The sequence below is a fragment of the Chiloscyllium plagiosum genome, chromosome 33 (assembly GCF_004010195.1).
Source record: "Chiloscyllium plagiosum isolate BGI_BamShark_2017 chromosome 33, ASM401019v2, whole genome shotgun sequence".
In the NCBI taxonomy this organism is placed as follows: domain Eukaryota; kingdom Metazoa; phylum Chordata; class Chondrichthyes; order Orectolobiformes; family Hemiscylliidae; genus Chiloscyllium; species Chiloscyllium plagiosum.
The window spans coordinates 40183005-40200103 of NC_057742.1; the positions used below are offsets into that span (position 1 = coordinate 40183005).

At 42.7% G+C, this 17099-nt stretch overlaps 1 protein-coding gene across 5 annotated transcripts in view; it reads left to right on the top strand.

The window, feature by feature from the left end:
- kansl1b (KAT8 regulatory NSL complex subunit 1b) overlaps nt 1-17099 on the top strand; it is a 292755-nt gene that overhangs the window by 206565 nt on the left and 69091 nt on the right. For all 5 annotated transcript variants that reach the window (XM_043675343.1, XM_043675344.1, XM_043675342.1 and 2 more), the window contains 2 exons: nt 7693-7805; nt 15342-15537. In XM_043675343.1, coding sequence (XP_043531278.1) covers nt 7693-7805; nt 15342-15537 — 309 coding nt within the window. The remainder of the gene's footprint in view (nt 1-7692; nt 7806-15341; nt 15538-17099) is intronic.

Sequence of the window (17099 nt, forward strand, 5' to 3'; positions counted from 1 at the left end):
GACCCGCCGAAGCGCAACCCACCCATACTCCTACATTTACCCCTTTAACCTAACACTATGGGCAATTTAGCATGGCCAATTCACCTGACCCGCACATCTTTGGACTGTGGGAGGAAACCGGAGCACCCGGAGGAAACCCACGCAGACACGGGGAGAATGTGCAAACTCCACACAGTCAGTCGCCTGAGTCGGGAATTGAACCCAGGTCTCTGGCGCTGTGAGGCAGCAGTGCTAACCACTGTGCCAATGTGCCGCATCATGGGGCATGGGATCTTGGGGTCTATGTTCATAGTTCTTTGAAAGTTGCCACTCAGGTGGATAGAGCTTGTAAGGCGGCCTATGGTGTATTAGCGTTCATTAGCAGAGGAATTGAATTCAAGAGTTATGAAGTGATGTTGCAGCTGTACAGGACCTTGGTAAGGCTACATTTGGAGTACTGTGTGCAGTTCTGGTCACCTCACTTTAGGAAAGATGTGGAAGCTTTGGAGAGGGTGCAGAGGAGATTTACCAGGATGTTGCCTGGAATGGAGAATAGGTCGTACGAGGATAGGTTGAGAGTGCTAGGCCTTTTCTCATTGGAACGGCAAAGAATGAGGGGTGACTTGATCAGGGGAATAGATAGACTTTTTCCCCGGGTACAACAGAGTATTACAAGGGGACATAAATTTAAGGTGAAGGGTGGAAGGTATAGGAGGGATGTCAGTGGTAGGTTCTTTACCCAGAGAGTAGTGGGGGCATGGAATGCACTGCCTCTGGGAGTGGCAGAGTCAGAATCATTGGCGACCTTTAAGCGGCAATTGGATAGGTACATGGACAGGTGCTGAAGCTAGGACAAATGTTCGGCACAACATCGTGGGCCGAAGGGCCTGTTCTGTGCTGTATTGTTCTATGTTCTATTAGTCCTATTTTTGAATTTTCTCATAAGGCCAATTTTCTTTTGGGGGTAATGTTGAGATATCTGGAGTGTTTGTTGTTTAATCTGTCAACATCCATTGCAATAGTTATTGTAAAATGGGATTGGTAAAAAAATTAACAATGATATGACAATAATTGCTTCCAAAAGAGATTGTGGTGCAAAATGGACATGCTAAAGTTTGTATTTTTCCACTTTTGCGATACTGTTTGGATGTTTATTTAAAACAGTTCATGGATGACTCTCTCTCACTCTTGGGGTGAGTCCATAGGTGGCTGTACAGACTGATACCAATTGCCACAGGCTCTGTTACGATTGGAGCAGGTGATGGTCACGGGAGCGGAGGGGTATTGGTGTGGCAGCATGCCCTTTCGCTGTTTCCCAGCAGCAAGTCTCAACGTGTTTGATGGCTTCCCGAATGCTTCTCCTCCAGTTTGGACAGTCTTGTCCAATGATTCTTAGGTGTCTGTGGTAATGTCACACTTTGCTGGTATCACTGAAGCACTTCCACTGTCCATCTGGAGCCCGCCTGCTGTTTTGGAGCTATGGAGCTTCGTGTCAGTCGTGCAGATGACGTGTCCAGCCCATTGTAGCTATTCAAGGGTGGTCAGTGCCTCAATGCTGAAGACGTTGGCCTGATCGAGGACGCTGGTGTTGGTGTGTCTTTCTTCCCAGTGAATTTGCAGATTCTTGCGCAGGCAGCATTGGTAGTACTGCTCCACCGCCTTGAGGTGTCTGCTATAGACCATATAGGAGGGCATGAATCACCACAGCTCTGTAAACCATGATCTTGGGTGTCAGATCTAACGTTATTATCCACAAACACCCTTTTCCTCAGGTGGCTGAAGGCTGCAATAGCACACTGGAGGCAGTGCTGGATCTCTTCTTCAATAGCTGCTTTGGCTGACAGGACACTTCCAGGTATTGGAAGTGGTCAATTCTCTCTAAGGCCTCTGCGTGGACCTTGATGATCAGTGGGTTTGCTTCACAATGCCACACCAGGTTGATGAAGGAGCTTCGTCTTGTAGATGCTTAGGATGAGACTGATGATCTCATATGGCTCCATAAAGGTGCTGACGATGATCTGAAGTATGTCCTCAGAAATTGCACATACACCAAGCATCATCTGCATACTGCACCTCAGTGACACTAGTTAGGTTAACTGGTTTTAGTTTACAGGGGCGGAGGTTGAATAATTTCCCACAAATTCTGTAAGTTAGCTCCACTCCAGTGGGGAGTTTGTCAGTGGTAAGGTCAAGCATTGCAGCAAGATAGATAGAGAACCGTATTGGGCAATGATGCACCCCTGCTTAATGCTGGTCCAAATAAGGAGCCATTTGTCATTACCACAACTTCCATGTTGTCATGGAGCTGGCGCAGGACAATGTCCACCTTCACGGTGCAACCAAAGCAAAGATAGATGGTCCACAATGCTTTCAGGTTGATAGGTTCAGAGGTCTTTGTAAGGTCGAAGAAGGCCATGTACAGGGGTAGATTCTTTTCTCTTCCTTTCTCCTGCAGCTGTCATGCAGTGAAAATCATGTCCATTCCACTCTTCCGGGGCCAAATGCCACACTGCAACTCCGGGAGGAGACGGTTGAGGAAGGCGATGACTTTTCCAATGGTTGACAGAAGGGAGAATCCCTCATAGTTACCACAGTAGGACTTGTTCTCTTTTCTGAAAATATTCACAGCTGTGGCGTAGAGTCATTGAAATGTACAGCACAGAAACACATCCTTCAGTCCATGCAAACCAGATATCCTAAATTAATCTAGCCCCATTTGTCAGCACTTGGTCCATATCCCTCTAAACCCTTCCTAATCATGTACCCATCCAGATGCCTTTTAAATGTTGTAATTGTATCAGCCTCTACCACTTCCTCTGGCAGCTCATTCATATGTGCACCACCCTCTGTGTGAGAAAGTTTCCCCTTGGGTCCATTTAAAAATTTTCCCCTCTTACTTTAAACCTATGCCTTCAAGTTTTGGATTCCCCCACCCTGGGGAAAATACCTTGTTTATTTACCCTATTCATGCCCCTCATGGTTTTCTAAACCTCTACAAGGTCACCCCTCAGCCTCCAACACTCCAGGGAAAATAGCCCCAACCTATTCAGCCTCTCCCGATTGCTCAAATCCTCCAACCCTGGCAACGTCCTTGTGAATCTTTTCCAAACCCTTTCAAGATTTACAAAATCTTTCTGGTAGGAAGGAGACCAGAATTGCTCACAATATTCTCAAAGTGCCCTAACCCATGTCCTGTACATCTGCAACATAACCTCCCAACTCCTATACTTAAAGCTCTGCCCAATAAAGGAAAGCACACCAAACACCTCCTTCACTATCCAATCCACCTGCAACTCCACTTTCAAGGAACTATGAGCCTACATTCTAGGGTCTCTGTTTGTGGAGCAACACTCCCTACAACCTTACCATTAAGTGAGCAAGTCCTGCCCTGATTTGCCTTTCCAAAATGCAGCACCTCACATTGCTCTAAATTAAACTCCATCTGCCACTCCTTGGCCCATCTGCTCAAGATACCGTTGTACTCTGAGGTAACCTTCGCTGTCCATTACACCTCCAAATTTGATGTCATCTGAAAACTTACTGACTATACTTGCTAAGTTCACATTCAAATCATTTATATAATTGACGAAAAGCAGTGGATCCAACATTGATCCTTGTGGCACACCACTGGTCACAGGCGTCCAGTCTGAAAAGCAAGCCTCCTCCACCACCCTTTGTCTTCAGTTCTGTATCTAAATGGCTAGTTTTCCCTGTATTCCATGAGATCTAACTTTGCTGACCAGTCTCTCTCAGCTCTCCTGGGATGCTGTCCTCCTTCCAGATAAGACCGACATGGCATTTAGCTGCAGCAGGAGCTCTTTGCCTCTGCACTTCAATGCCTCAGTAGGGATACCATCTGCTGCAGCAGCCTTGTTGTTCTTAAGCTGGCAGACAGCCTTCTCTACTTTGTGCAAGGATCGAGTGTTGCTTAGTTCAAGGCATATGATATGTTGCGGGATGAGTTCAGTAACACTCTGTGGTTGAGGAGCTCTCTGAAGCGCTCCCCTAGTGATTTTTGATGGCTGGTTTATCTTTGAAAAGAGTCACTATGTCCTTGGCCAGCAGTGGTGTGGGGCTTTGGTCCATAAGTGGTCTTGGCAGTACAGATGAAAACACGCATGTCATGGTTGTCAACCATTTGTTGGGCCTCCAGTTCTTTCAGTGGTCACCACCCGTTTTTTTTTTTAGATTAGATTAGATTACTTACAGTGTGGAAACAGGCCCTTCGGCCCAACAAGTCCACACCGACCCGCCGAAGCGCAACCCACCCATACCCCTACATTTACCCCTTTAACCTAACACTACGGGCAATTTAGCATGGCCAATTCATCTGACCCGCACATTTTTGGATTGTGGGAGGAAACCGGAGCACCCGGAGGAAACCCACGCAGACACTGGGAGAACGTGCAAACTCCACACAGTCAGTCGCCTGAGTCGGGAATTGAACCCGGGTCTCTGGCGCTGTGAGGCAGCAGTGCTAACCACTGTGCCACCGTGCCGTTCTTTATGTCACGGGTTTGTTTTTGTGCCTCTGCCTTTCAGTTGCCTGTAGGCCTGTCAGTTCTCTTCTGAGGGCAGTTGTTGTTTTACAGTCAAGTATGACATCTACTTCGAGCTTAATAGTTCCCAGATCTCATAACCACTCTCATCATACCAGTATTGGTATTTTCTGGTTGAGCAACCAGCCGAGTTTTTGCTGGCATTGACAATGGTGGTTTGAACGGTGAGCCAGAGACTGTTAGAATGTGAACTGGATATGCATTGTGGACTGCTCCTCATCTTGCCCACCTCCAATTTAAACATTTTTATTCCTTTATATGTTCCTTACACAAAATCTTTTTCGATAATCTCATGATGCTTTAAATTGAAGCACCATAGCAGATGATCTAAATGATTCACCTGTTTAAAAATTAAATTTAAAGCAAAGACTTTTTTCTCTGTGGAAAGGCAAAATATTTGCCTGCGAATGATATCGTAAAAGTATCAGACGTTGTATCTTAGAGAGCATACCTGGACCTGCACAAAATCTCGGAATTTATTATTAGGTTTGATGTTTGCAGCAGACTGCTGTTGCTTTGTCCATTGTCTACATGAATGTCATACCCAGCACGTTATAATACCTAAATATTTAACTTAAATGTTAGTTGTGACACACATGTTGTGATTAGATGAAATTCTGAAACCAAAATACTACTCATTCACTTCCTACACATTTTTCTTCTTGTTTGTGACTTGAGGTGGGAAACCCTGGTAAACATACTACTTTTATGCTCATACGATCAGAAGTAGGCCTTTCAGCCGTTTCCATCATTCGCTGGGATCATGGCTGATCTGTGGCCTAATACCATCTACCTGCCTTTGGCCCATATGTTTGATTCACAAATATTTATCTCCAATTTAAAAGTAGCAATTGATCCAGCATCCATTGTCATTTGTAGAAGAGAACTCCAGACAACTGCCACCCTTTTATGCAGTGAAGTGCTTCCTAACATCTCTCCTGAATGGTCTGGCCCTAAACATCAGACTACGTGCCCGAGTTTAGAATCCCAACCAAGGGAAATAGTTTATTGTTAGCTACACCGTACTTTTTGTTAATATCTTGAAGACTTCAATCGATCACCCTTTAACCTTCTAATTTCAAGAGAAAACAAGCCTGGATTTGTATAATCTTTCCCCATAATTTAACCCCTGAAGTTCAGGTATCATTGTTGTAAATCAATGCTGCACTCTCTCCAAGGCCAGTGTATACTTCCTAAGTTATGGTACCCAGATTTGCTCTCAGTGCGCCAAGCGGGGTCTAACCAGGGTTTTGTACAACTGCAGCATAACTTCTGCATCCTTATACTTGATTCCTGTAATTATAAAGACCAGCACTCCATTCATTTATTGATTATTTTGTTCAACTATTTTTAATCTATGTTGTCTATAAAATTTGTAGATTTAATCTCTGTAATCCATTGATCTGTGCGCCCAAATTCCCAGTCTCTGGGCAAACACTGTATTTAACTTAATACTGTCGAGAAAGTGCCCTGAGTTATCCTTTGTCAGTCCAAAATAGGCAACTTCACACTGCTTTACATTGAATCCAAAAGGCACAATTTTGTTCGTTCATTTTAAGATATCAAAATCCCTTTGTAATTCAATGCCATCATCCACGCTGACTGCCTTTTGAGTTGAAATCCAATTTGAATGTATGACTTTCTATGCCGTTATCCAAGTCTTTAATAAATATTGTGCATAATTGAAGCCCACATTCTTGCGGACACCACAGGTCGCATTTTGCTGACTTGAGTACCTATCTGCTATCTGTACTTTGTCACCTGCCATTCAACCAATTTAATAGTCATGTCAATAATTTGCCCTCAGTTCCGTAGGCTTCTACCTTAGTTAACAGGCTCTTATGTGGGACTTTATCAAATGCCTTCTGGAACTCCATACAAACAACATACTCAAATAATTCCCCATGTTCACAACCATAGCCACCTTTTCAGAAATTTCAGTAAGGTTTGTCTGATATGATGTACCATGCTGACCGTCCTAATTAACTGAAACTTTTCGATATGTTCAGTTACCCCATCCTTAATTACAGACTGCAATGATTTATTCACCACAGATATTAGGCAAACAGGTCGTAATTACCTGATATTCCTTTTGCTCTTCTTAAAAAAGCAGGATAACTTATTGTAATTTTCCAATCTGGAGGGATGACTCTTGGATATAGGGCGTTCTGAACGATTATAGTTCGGCTATCTAAATGTGATCCCCTCAATCTTTTAACATCTTTGGGTGGAAGTTGTCAGGTCCCACGATTTATTGCTCATTTAATACCATTAGTTTCCTCATTTCCAGTGCTTTACTTAAGTTGATTTTATTCAACCGCCATTCCTGATCTACTTTTATTTCCTCAGGATTTCAGGCAAGCTATCTTTTTTTTCTACTGTAGATTCTGAGGCAAAGTAATTATTCAACATGTCTGCCATTTCCCCACAGTCATTGACAGTATCCCCACTTTCAGTCCTTAGTGGGCCAACATTTCTCCTGATCAGCTTTCCCTTTATGCAACAAAAAAAATCCTCTTAGTGATTGGATGTCCCTGGCAAGTTTCCTTTTGTAATCTCTGTTAGTAGTTGTTCAAGTTGTTTTGTTAAGTCTGGACATATATTGTAATATCTAGGTAATGTATTGAGCATTACTTTTAAAATCTAAGAAAATGCAGTGATATGTAGCCAGAATACTGAGGCCCATCAATACATGACTAGGCCATACAGAAAACCTTTCAAGACCATTATTAAGGATGAGATTGCAGAGTATTTGGAAGTGCATTGTAAAATAGAACTGAGCTTCATCAAGGGGTGGTCATGTCTTACATCTATTAGAATCTTTAAGGATGTCATGAGCAAGTTAGGCAAAGGAGAGTCAGTGAATGTGACCTGTTTCGATTTCTAGCAGGCTTTTGACAAGATGCTGCCGAGAGGCTAGTAAATAAAATGAGCCCACGGTTCTAGGAGTATGAATTCTGTGGCTGCAAACGAGAATCCTGGATGGTGTGTTGCGTAGAATGTTGTGAAGCTGCAAAAAAATCTTTGTAAGAAAAAAAATTATTTGTGCAGAAGATGATCATTTATTTTATAACTTAACCGAATGAACTTGCAGAATTGTCAAGGGCACAGTTATGTTTCTGCTCTACAACTTCTTTTATGTTTTGACTCCCAGGTTATTCCTCCTATTGACCCTTTAGAAAATGTGACATCTTGTTCGACACCAACTGAATCTGTCCCAACAAAAGCCTGCAATAACCTTAAGCCTGTCAATGGAGTGGTCAACAGGTAAGATATTGTTCAATGTTGGGTTCCAGGATGTCATTGCACTACAAAGGATGCAGATTTTGAACTTGTCTCATTAAACAAAAAAGTGCTGTGATGCATGGCTGTAAAGGAATGGTTAGGATAGAAGTGAATGCATTATTTATTTGAAACTTGATTGTTGGATGAGAAGGCTTGTCAAACCTGAAGCAGCAATAAAAATCTGGTGAGAAAGATGTGAATTGGGGTAAGATTCATGGATCTTGAAGAAGACTGGGAACAGCTATTTGGGAGTAAATCTACAGCAGAACAGTGGGAGGTGTTCAAAAAGGTACTTAAGGGGTGTACAATCCCGTCACATGGCTTTCAGGATGAAATGTAGAAGAAACAAGCCCAGAGAGCATTGGGGGCATAAGGAATATGTACGATTGGATAAAATGAGATGTATAACAGGTACGAAGGAGCAAAGCAAGAGGCCCCCTGGAGGAGTATAGGAAGTACAGGGGAGAATCTCAGGACACCAATTTGGAGAACCAGGAGGGAACAGGATTATGGAGAATCCCAAGATATCCTACAAATATCAAGGGGAATAGAATAACCAGCATAAGAGTAGGGCCCATCAGAGAAGGAGACCAATCTGAGCAAGAACCCAGCAGTCATAAAAAAATATTAAAAAGGTAGCTCAGAAGTAACTCAAAAATGGACTGAGAGTGAGGAGGGGGGCACAAAAAAGCATTAAGCAAAACCCAAAAGCGTTCTACATTTAGGTGAGGAATAAGACAATGATCACAGAGGGTAGGATCAATCAGGGATAGCGGAGGGAACTTGTGCCTGGAGCCTGAAGAGGTAGGGGAGACCCTAAATGAGTTTTTTGCTTCAGTATTCACTAGAGAGAGGCACCTTGTTGATACTGATACCGCTGTGAACCAGATTAATAGGCTTGAACAGGTTGATATTAAGAAAGTGGATGTGTTGGAAATTCTGGGAAGCATCAAGATAGACAAGTCCTCACGGCTGGACCAGATACATCCAAGGTTACTGTGGGAAGTGAGGAATGAGACTGTTGCGCCTCTGGCAATGATCTTTGCATCCTCGCTCTCCACAGAAGTCATACCGGTTGTTTGGAGGAAGGCAGATATTGTTCCTCTGTTCAAGAAGAGGAATAGGATATCCCCGTGAATTACAAACCAGTCAGTCTTACATCTGTGGTAAGCAAGGTACTGGAAAGGATTCTGAGAGATGGATTTATGACTATTTGGATAAACCTAGTTTGATTAAAGATAGTCAGCATGGCTTTTTGAGGGCTAGGTCATGCCTCATAAGCCGCCTTGAGTTCTTTTGAGGATGTGATGAGACAGGTTGATAAAGGACGAGCTGTGGATGTGGTGTATATGGATTTCAGTAAGGTATTTGATAAGATTCCCCACGGTAGATTCATTCAGAAAGTTAGGAGGTATGGGATACAGGGAACTTTGGCTGTCTGGATACAGAATTGGCTGACCGAAAGAAGATAATGAGTGGTAGTGGTATTCCACCTGGAGGGGTCTGTTTTTTTTTGGCTTCTGTTCTTTGCAGTTTTTATAAATGACTTGAATGAAGAAATGAATGGGTGGTTCGTAAGTTTGCCAATGACACAAAGGTCGGTGGTGTTGTAGTGTTGAGGGCTGTTGCAGGCTACAGCAAGACATTGACAGGATGCAGAGCTGGGCTGAGAGGTGGAAACTGACTTCAATCTGAATAAATGCAAAGTGATTCATTTTGGAAGGTTGAATTTGAATGCTGAATACAGGGTAAAGACAGGATTCTAGTCAGTGTGGAGGAACAGCGGGATCATGGGGTCCATGTCCATAGATCCCTCAAAGTTGCCACCCAAGGGTTGTTAAGAAGCTGTTTGGTGTTTTGGCTTTCATTAACAGGGGATTGAGTTTAAGAGCTGTGAGGTTTTGCTGCAGCTCTATAAAACCCTGGTTAGACCACATTTGGAATACTGTCTCCAGTTCCGGTTGCCTCATTATAGGAAAGGTGTCGATGCTTTTGAGAGGGTGCAGAGGAGATTTACCAGGATGCTGCCTGGATTGGAAGGCATGTCTTATGAAGAGAGGTTGAGTGAGATAGAGCCTTTCACTCAGGAGAGAAGAAGGAAAAGAGGTGACTTGATAGAGGTGTACCAGGTGATGAGAGGCAGAAATGGAGTAGACAGCCAGAGACTTTTCCCCAGGGCAGAAATGACTGTCACCAGAGGCCATAATTTTAAGGTGATTGGAGGAAGATATAGAGATGTCAGAGGTCGGTTCTTTCTGAGAGAGTATTCGGTGTGTGGAATGCACTGTCAGCTGTGCTAATGGTCAGAGTGTGACTGCTGGGCAAGCATGTGGATAGCAGAAAATTGACGCGTTAGGTTGATCGAAGACTAAGATAATGCTCGGCACAAAATTGTGGACTGAAGGACTTGTACTGTCTGTACTGTTTTATGTTCTACTTTGTATCTGTCTTACTCTGGAGAAATGGAATAGACTGCATTCCACATTCTGAAGGAGATTGTGGAGGTGACCTTTCAGGAATCACTGGAATCAGGGAGGGTCCCAGAGGACTCAAATAGCGAATGTAACTCCCCTGTTTAAAAGATAAAAAGGCAGAAGATTGGAAATTATAGTCTGGTTAACCTGATCTCTCTCGGCAAGTTTTCGAGTCCATTATTAAGGATAAGATTGCAGTTTATTTGGAAGTACATTGTAGAATAGAGCTGAGTCAGCAACACTTCATCAAGGGGAGGTCATGCCTGACATTTATTAGTGTTCTTGAAGGATGCAATAAATACGTTAGATTAGAGTGGTGATGAAGGGCTTTTGCCGGAAACATCGATTTTACTGCTCCTCAGATGCTGCCTGAATTGTGCTTTTCCAGCACCACTCTAATCTAGACTCTGGTTTCCAGCATCTACAATCATTGTTTTTACCTAATGAATACGTTAGGCAAAGGAGAGCTAATGAACGTGACCTATTTGGATTTCTTGAAGACTTTTGACAAGGTACTGCTGAGAAGCTACGAAATAAAGTGAGCCCATAGTGCTAGGGGCAAAGTACTGGCATGAATTCTGTGGCCACAAACGGGAATCCACAATAGTGTGTTGCCTCCTGGATACCAGGAGCCAGGATGTCTTTGAGCGGTTGCAGAATGTTCTCAAGGGAAGGATGAGCAGCCAGAAGTCATTTGGCATGTTGGCACAAATGACATGGGTAGTTATAGGAATGAGGTCCTGCAGAGTGATTGAAGAGAATTAGGAAAAAAGTTAAAAAACCAGGACCTCGCCGCCTGTAATCTCCGGATTACTTCCAGAGCCAGGTGTTTGTGAGGGTAGGAATAGGACGATGTAATAGATCAATGCTTGGCTAAAGAATTGGTGCAGGGGACGAGGATTCAGATTTTTAGATCATTGGGATCTTTTCTGGAGTAGAGGTGACCTGTTCAAGAGGGGCAGGTTGCACTTGAACGGGAGGGGAACCAATATATTGGCAGCCAGCTTTGCTAGTGCTACAAGGGAGGGTTTAAACTAGATTAGTTGGGGGCGGGGCGGATCCTCAACAGCAGGGAGGCAATTGCGAGGCTGGAAGGAGATACAGTAATCAGAAATAGTAAAATGAAGAGACATGTCAGGCTGGAACACGACAGGGAGTAAAGTGAGTGTGGGTGGCACGGTGGCACAGTGGTTAGCACTGCTGCCTCACAGCGCCAGAGACCCGGGTTCAATTCCCGCCTCAGGTGACTGACTGTGTGGAGTTTGCACGTTCTCCCCGTGTCTGCGTGGGTTTCCTCCGGGTGCTCCGGTTTCCTCCCACAGTTCAAAGATGTGCAGGTCAGGTGAATTGGCCATGCTAAATTGCCCATAGTGTTAGGTAAGGGGTAAATGTAGGGGTATGGGTGGGTTGCGCTTCGGCGGGGCTGTGTGGACTTGTTGGGCTGAAGGGCCTGTTTCCACACTGTAAGTAATCTAATCTAAATCTAAATCTAATCTAATCTAAAGTAATATCGGTTGGATTAAACTGCATCTATTTCAATGCAAGTGGGCTGACAGGTAAGGCCGATGAACTCAGCATATGGATTGGTAAGTGGAACTGGGACATTATAACCATCACAGAAATGTGGATAATTGGGGGGCAGAGTCAAAAAGTGTGGCACTGGAAAAGCACAGCAGGTCAGGTGACATCCACGGATCAGGAGAGTCAACGTTTCGGGCATAAGCCTTTCTTCAGGAATTTTCATCAAGAGGTACAGGACTGGCAGCTTAATATGCCAGGGTGCAGATGTTTCAGGTGGGATGGAGGTGTTGGAAAGAGGAGAGGGGAGTTGCATTTTTGATTAAGGCGAGTATCACATCAATAATCAAAGATGAAGTAACTGTAGGGCTGTTAATGTGGTTTACATGGATTTTTAACAATGTCTTTGACAATGTCATGTGTGAAAAGCACATGGTATGCAGGGTAACTTGGTAAGATGGATTCAAAATTGGTTCCGTTATAGAAGATAGAGACTGGTGGTAGGAGACTGTGACTCAAGCTTGATATGCTCTGATATCCTACAGAGGTCAGTGCAGGATTCACTTATTGTTTATGGTAATCATAAAGTAGATGAGAATGTGGGAGGGGTGATAAGTAAATTTGTGAATGATGCAATGATTGGCTAGGTCGATTCTTGAGACAGCTTACCACCATTTTCTGAAGTTTAATCAGTGGTCTGTAATTAATGTTAGTCCAACCAACAAAACCAATATCAGCTGAATGAATTGGGGGAAAAAGAAAATTGGCAGTTCAGACGATTTAGCTAGGGAATTGAGTGAGTGAACACTATTTTTCTAATTATGCTATTATCACCTTTTTGTCAAAGGCTAATGAGCCATGTACTTCAATCAGTAATAAATGGGAGTTTCACCTGGAATTACTGCTTTAATGTAACCCGCAAGTGGCTCACCTGCTTCGTGACTGCAGGGTCCCCTCCAGAGAGATCAGAAGGGGTGCATTGCATCTGTTGAGCTCTGTATGCTGTTCTGCATTACATTCTGGATGTTGTAGCCCATCTTGCTAAGCTGGCTGAACATGCAGCCCATATTGGCACAAGTCCCAGTGTATTGCATATTTTTATTTGTTGACTCATGTTAACACTAAAGTGAATTTACTCGCCATGGTTCTTGGAGTTCAGCATAAGAAATAGCAGGAGTAGGCCAACTGGTCCATCCTGTCTGCTCCACTATTCACAAGATCATGGCTGATTTTTTTTGTGAACTCAGCTGTACTTAACAGCCCACTCATCATAACCTTTAATTCCTTTACTGTTCAGATATCTTCACCTTAAAAATGTTCATTGTCATCTCAGTTGCTTCACTGGGCAAGGAATTGCACAGATTTACAATCCCTTGGGTGAAGAGGTCTGTCCTCAACTCAATCCTGAACCTGCTTCCCCCTAAATTTTGAGGTTATGCCCACGAGTTCTAGTTTCACCTGCCAGTAGAAACAACCTCCCTGCTTCTATCTTATCTATTCCCTTCATAATTTAATGTTTCTATCAGATTCCCTCTCATTCTTCTAAATTCCAGTGAGCACAGTCCCAGTCTACTCAATCTCTCCTCGTAAGCCAACCCCCTCAACTCCGGAATTAACCTAGTGAACCTCCTCTGCACCCCCTCCAGTGCCAGTGCATCCTTTCTCAAGTAAGGAGACCAAAACTGTACACAGCACTCTGTGTGGCCTCACCAGCATCTTATACAACTGCAACATAACCTCCCTGTTTTTAAAGTCTATCCGTCTAGCAATGAAGGACAATGTTCTATTTGCCACGCTATTTAACGTATCCAGCCCAAGTGTACTGACAAGTCTCAGAATTATTTATTTGTTTCTGCGTAACATATTTATCAATCCATTGACAAAAATCAGAATTAAGATTTTGGATTGTCATGTTCTGTAGGTGGTGATGTCATCTTTTCCCTCGTGCTTCTTTCATTCCAATTAAATCACCTGCACAAGGGTACCCAGGTCCCTCCGCAAGCAGCATGCTGCAATTTTTGAATATTTAACTGAGTCCGTTTTGCTGTTACTCCTACCAAAATGGATGACCTCACATTTTCCAACATTATACTCCATCTCCAGACCTTGTCCACTGATTTAGTCTGCAGGGGGATATAGATAAGTTTTCAGTGACCTCTGCACACTTGCCTCTTCCATTCATTTTATTGCCAGTTGAGAACTTTGACACACTATATATGGCCCCCAACTCCAACTCATGTATGTTAATTATAAACGATTGCAGTTTCTACACTGAGCCCTGAGGCACACCATGAGCTACTGATCGCCAATCAGAAAAGCACCCATTTGTCCCCACTCTTTGCTTTCTGTTAATTAACTAATCCTCTATCTATGCTAATACATTATGCATAAAGCCATACATCCTTTATCTTATGCAGCAGCCGTTTTGTGTGGCACCTTGTCAAATACCTTCTGGAAATCCAAATATATTACATCCACCAGTTCACGGTTGTCCACTGCCACTGGTAATGTCCTCAAAGAATTCCAGTCACTTTCTTAAATCCATGCCGTGTCTGCCCAATAAGACAGTTTCTATCCAGATGCCTTGCTGTTTCTTCCTTGATCGATTCAAGCATTTTCTTCACTGCAGAAGTTAAGCTAACTGACCTATTGTTACCCACCTTTTGTCTATCTCCTTTTTTAAACAGTGGCATCACATTTGCTGTTTTTCAATCTGCTGGAACCATCCCAGAGTCCAGCGAATTTTGGTAAATTACCACGAGAGCAGTGATAGTGCAGGGAATTACAGATGTGATTTCACTCCATTCCATAATGGAATTTATTATGATGCGCTATTTAACGTATCCATCCCAAGTGTACTGACAAGTCTCAGAATTATTTATTTGTTTCTGCGTAACATATTTATCAATCCATTGACAAAAACCAGAATTAAGATTTTGGATTGTCATGATCTGTAGGTGGTGATGTCATCTTTTCCCTAGTGCTTCTTTCATTCCAATTAAATCACAAAAAGCATAGTACTGTATTCTGTATCCATTGTTTACAATTTTTATTTTGCGCATCATTACCTGTAGTTTTTTCTGAAATAATTCTCTGACAGGTCGCACTGAAGTAAAAATTGATAATTACAGTTCCCTTTGTTTGAGAAAATGCCAGACTTTAAATATTGTTAAGGTAATTAATGTGATTTAAACAGACTGTTTGAATGATCTGGGATTTTAAACCAGTTTAGATCTGTTATCCACTGTGGCTTCTTCAAGGAAAGACTTGTTGGCTAATGTTTGAAAGCTTTTTCTAAAGAAACTCTTGTCCATATCTGACAACAGTGTGCGAAGGATGTCAGTTAAGCTCTTAATCAGCATGTGTTGCTGAGACAGTTGTCTCAGCCTTGCATTTGTGAAAATGTTATTTCTGCTTGGGTTTCTGCTTGTACATGGCATGGAAGGTTTTTTAAAGTGACTTTATGCAAATTTATCTGTTGAAGCAAGCTCTGCCTTTTGCTAATGCATATTCTGTTCTTCCTAAGTGTTCACAGTTTACTCCCAGACAACAGTTCCACTGACAGTTCGGATGCTGAAGAGCTACTGAATAAAAAGCAGAGATTGAATATGCTGCCTGTACCTCCTGATAGCACCTGCATTGCAGCTCGAGTTCGTCCACTGTTGACCTGTAAAAAGCGGAGGCTCATCAGACCCAACAGCGTTCAACCACTGACCCGGAAGGTGAGTGTACAGTACACTGTTGTGTGTGACAGCATAACATTCATTAACTCCATATTATTTCAGAATGCATTAATATCCAGTGTGAATGAAGGCATCAAAGTTGACACTTTCAAATCTTTAAGAACAAAAGCACCAAATTTTGGCTTCGGAGCCAGTTACTTGTTACTTATATGTAAGAAATCCTTTCTGTCATAAGCAGCGCTTAGTTTAGTTGGGGAATATCATGAATAGAATGGGGTGTTTGGGTTGGACGATGCAAGAAGTTCAGTGATGAATATTGAGGCAGTTCATTGGGGTTTGGAGAATAGGTTTTTTTTAATGTTTACTTTTGGGTATCACAGATAAAACAAGAATTTGCTGTCGGTCATTAGTGGTGTTTTGAAATGATGCGAGGAGGCTGCCATCCTCATTTGCTTGTTCACAGGTTCTCTTCACACACTTACTTGGGGAAGTACAGCATTTTGCTCCCACATCAATGCAAGAATGACATGTTGAATTTTTTTGAGTGGTTAATAAGAATGGGAGGATATTGAATTGTTTGATTGAAACTGGAACAGGCCCTTCAACTTACCAAGAGTACACTGAAACATGCTGCCTTTCTCAACTAAAAACCTTTCGCCTCTGCAGTCGTAATCCTTTATTCCCTGCCTATTCATTTATCCATCAAGATGCCTCTTAAGGCATGATGCTTAGTTGAGACAGCAAGTTGTAATTTCAGTGGTTTGTTACAGTGTTCTGGGAATCAGAGTTAGCAGACTTAGAAAATATAAGAACATCAGAAGCAGGCGTAGTCCATTTGGCCCTCAAGCCAAATTCAATAACTTTGTGGCTGATCTTCTCCAGGCCTCAACTCCTCTTAGATGCCAATTCCTCAAAGCCCTTAACTCTCTGACATATCGAAAGTCTATCCACCTCATTTTTAAATGCTATCAATAACAAACCTCCACACCTCTCGGGTAGAGAATTCCAAACATTCACTGTCCCCTGGGAGAAGAAATTCCTTTGCATCTCATTTTCAAACAAGTGACCTTTATTCTGTCATCATGTCCCCAGCTCAAATTTCCCTCACTACTTGAAGCATTTTCTCAATATCTACCCTTATGAGTCTCCTCGGAATCTTGGATGTTTCAATAATATCCCTTTTATTCTTCTACAAGCTAATGAATAAAGGACTAACCTGTTTAGCTGTTCTTTGGAAAGCTGTCCCTTCATAGAGTTTCCAGCGCACAAACAGACCCTTCAGTCCAAATCATCCATGCTGACCAGATATCCTAAATTAATCTAGTCTCACTTTCCAGCACTCTAAATTCTTCCAATTCATATACCCATCCAGATGCCTTTTAAATGTTCTAATCGTACCAGTCTCCTCCACTAGCAGCTCATACCAAAAACACGCTATTCTCTGCATGAAAAAGTTGTCCCTTTTTAAAAAAATTTCCCCCCTCACCCAGGAATCAGCATACTGAATCTCTTGAATGGCCTTCACTGCCAATTTACCCTTTCTAGAATATGGGGACAAAAACTGTGCACAGTACTTCATATTGGGCCTCGCCAACCTTGTA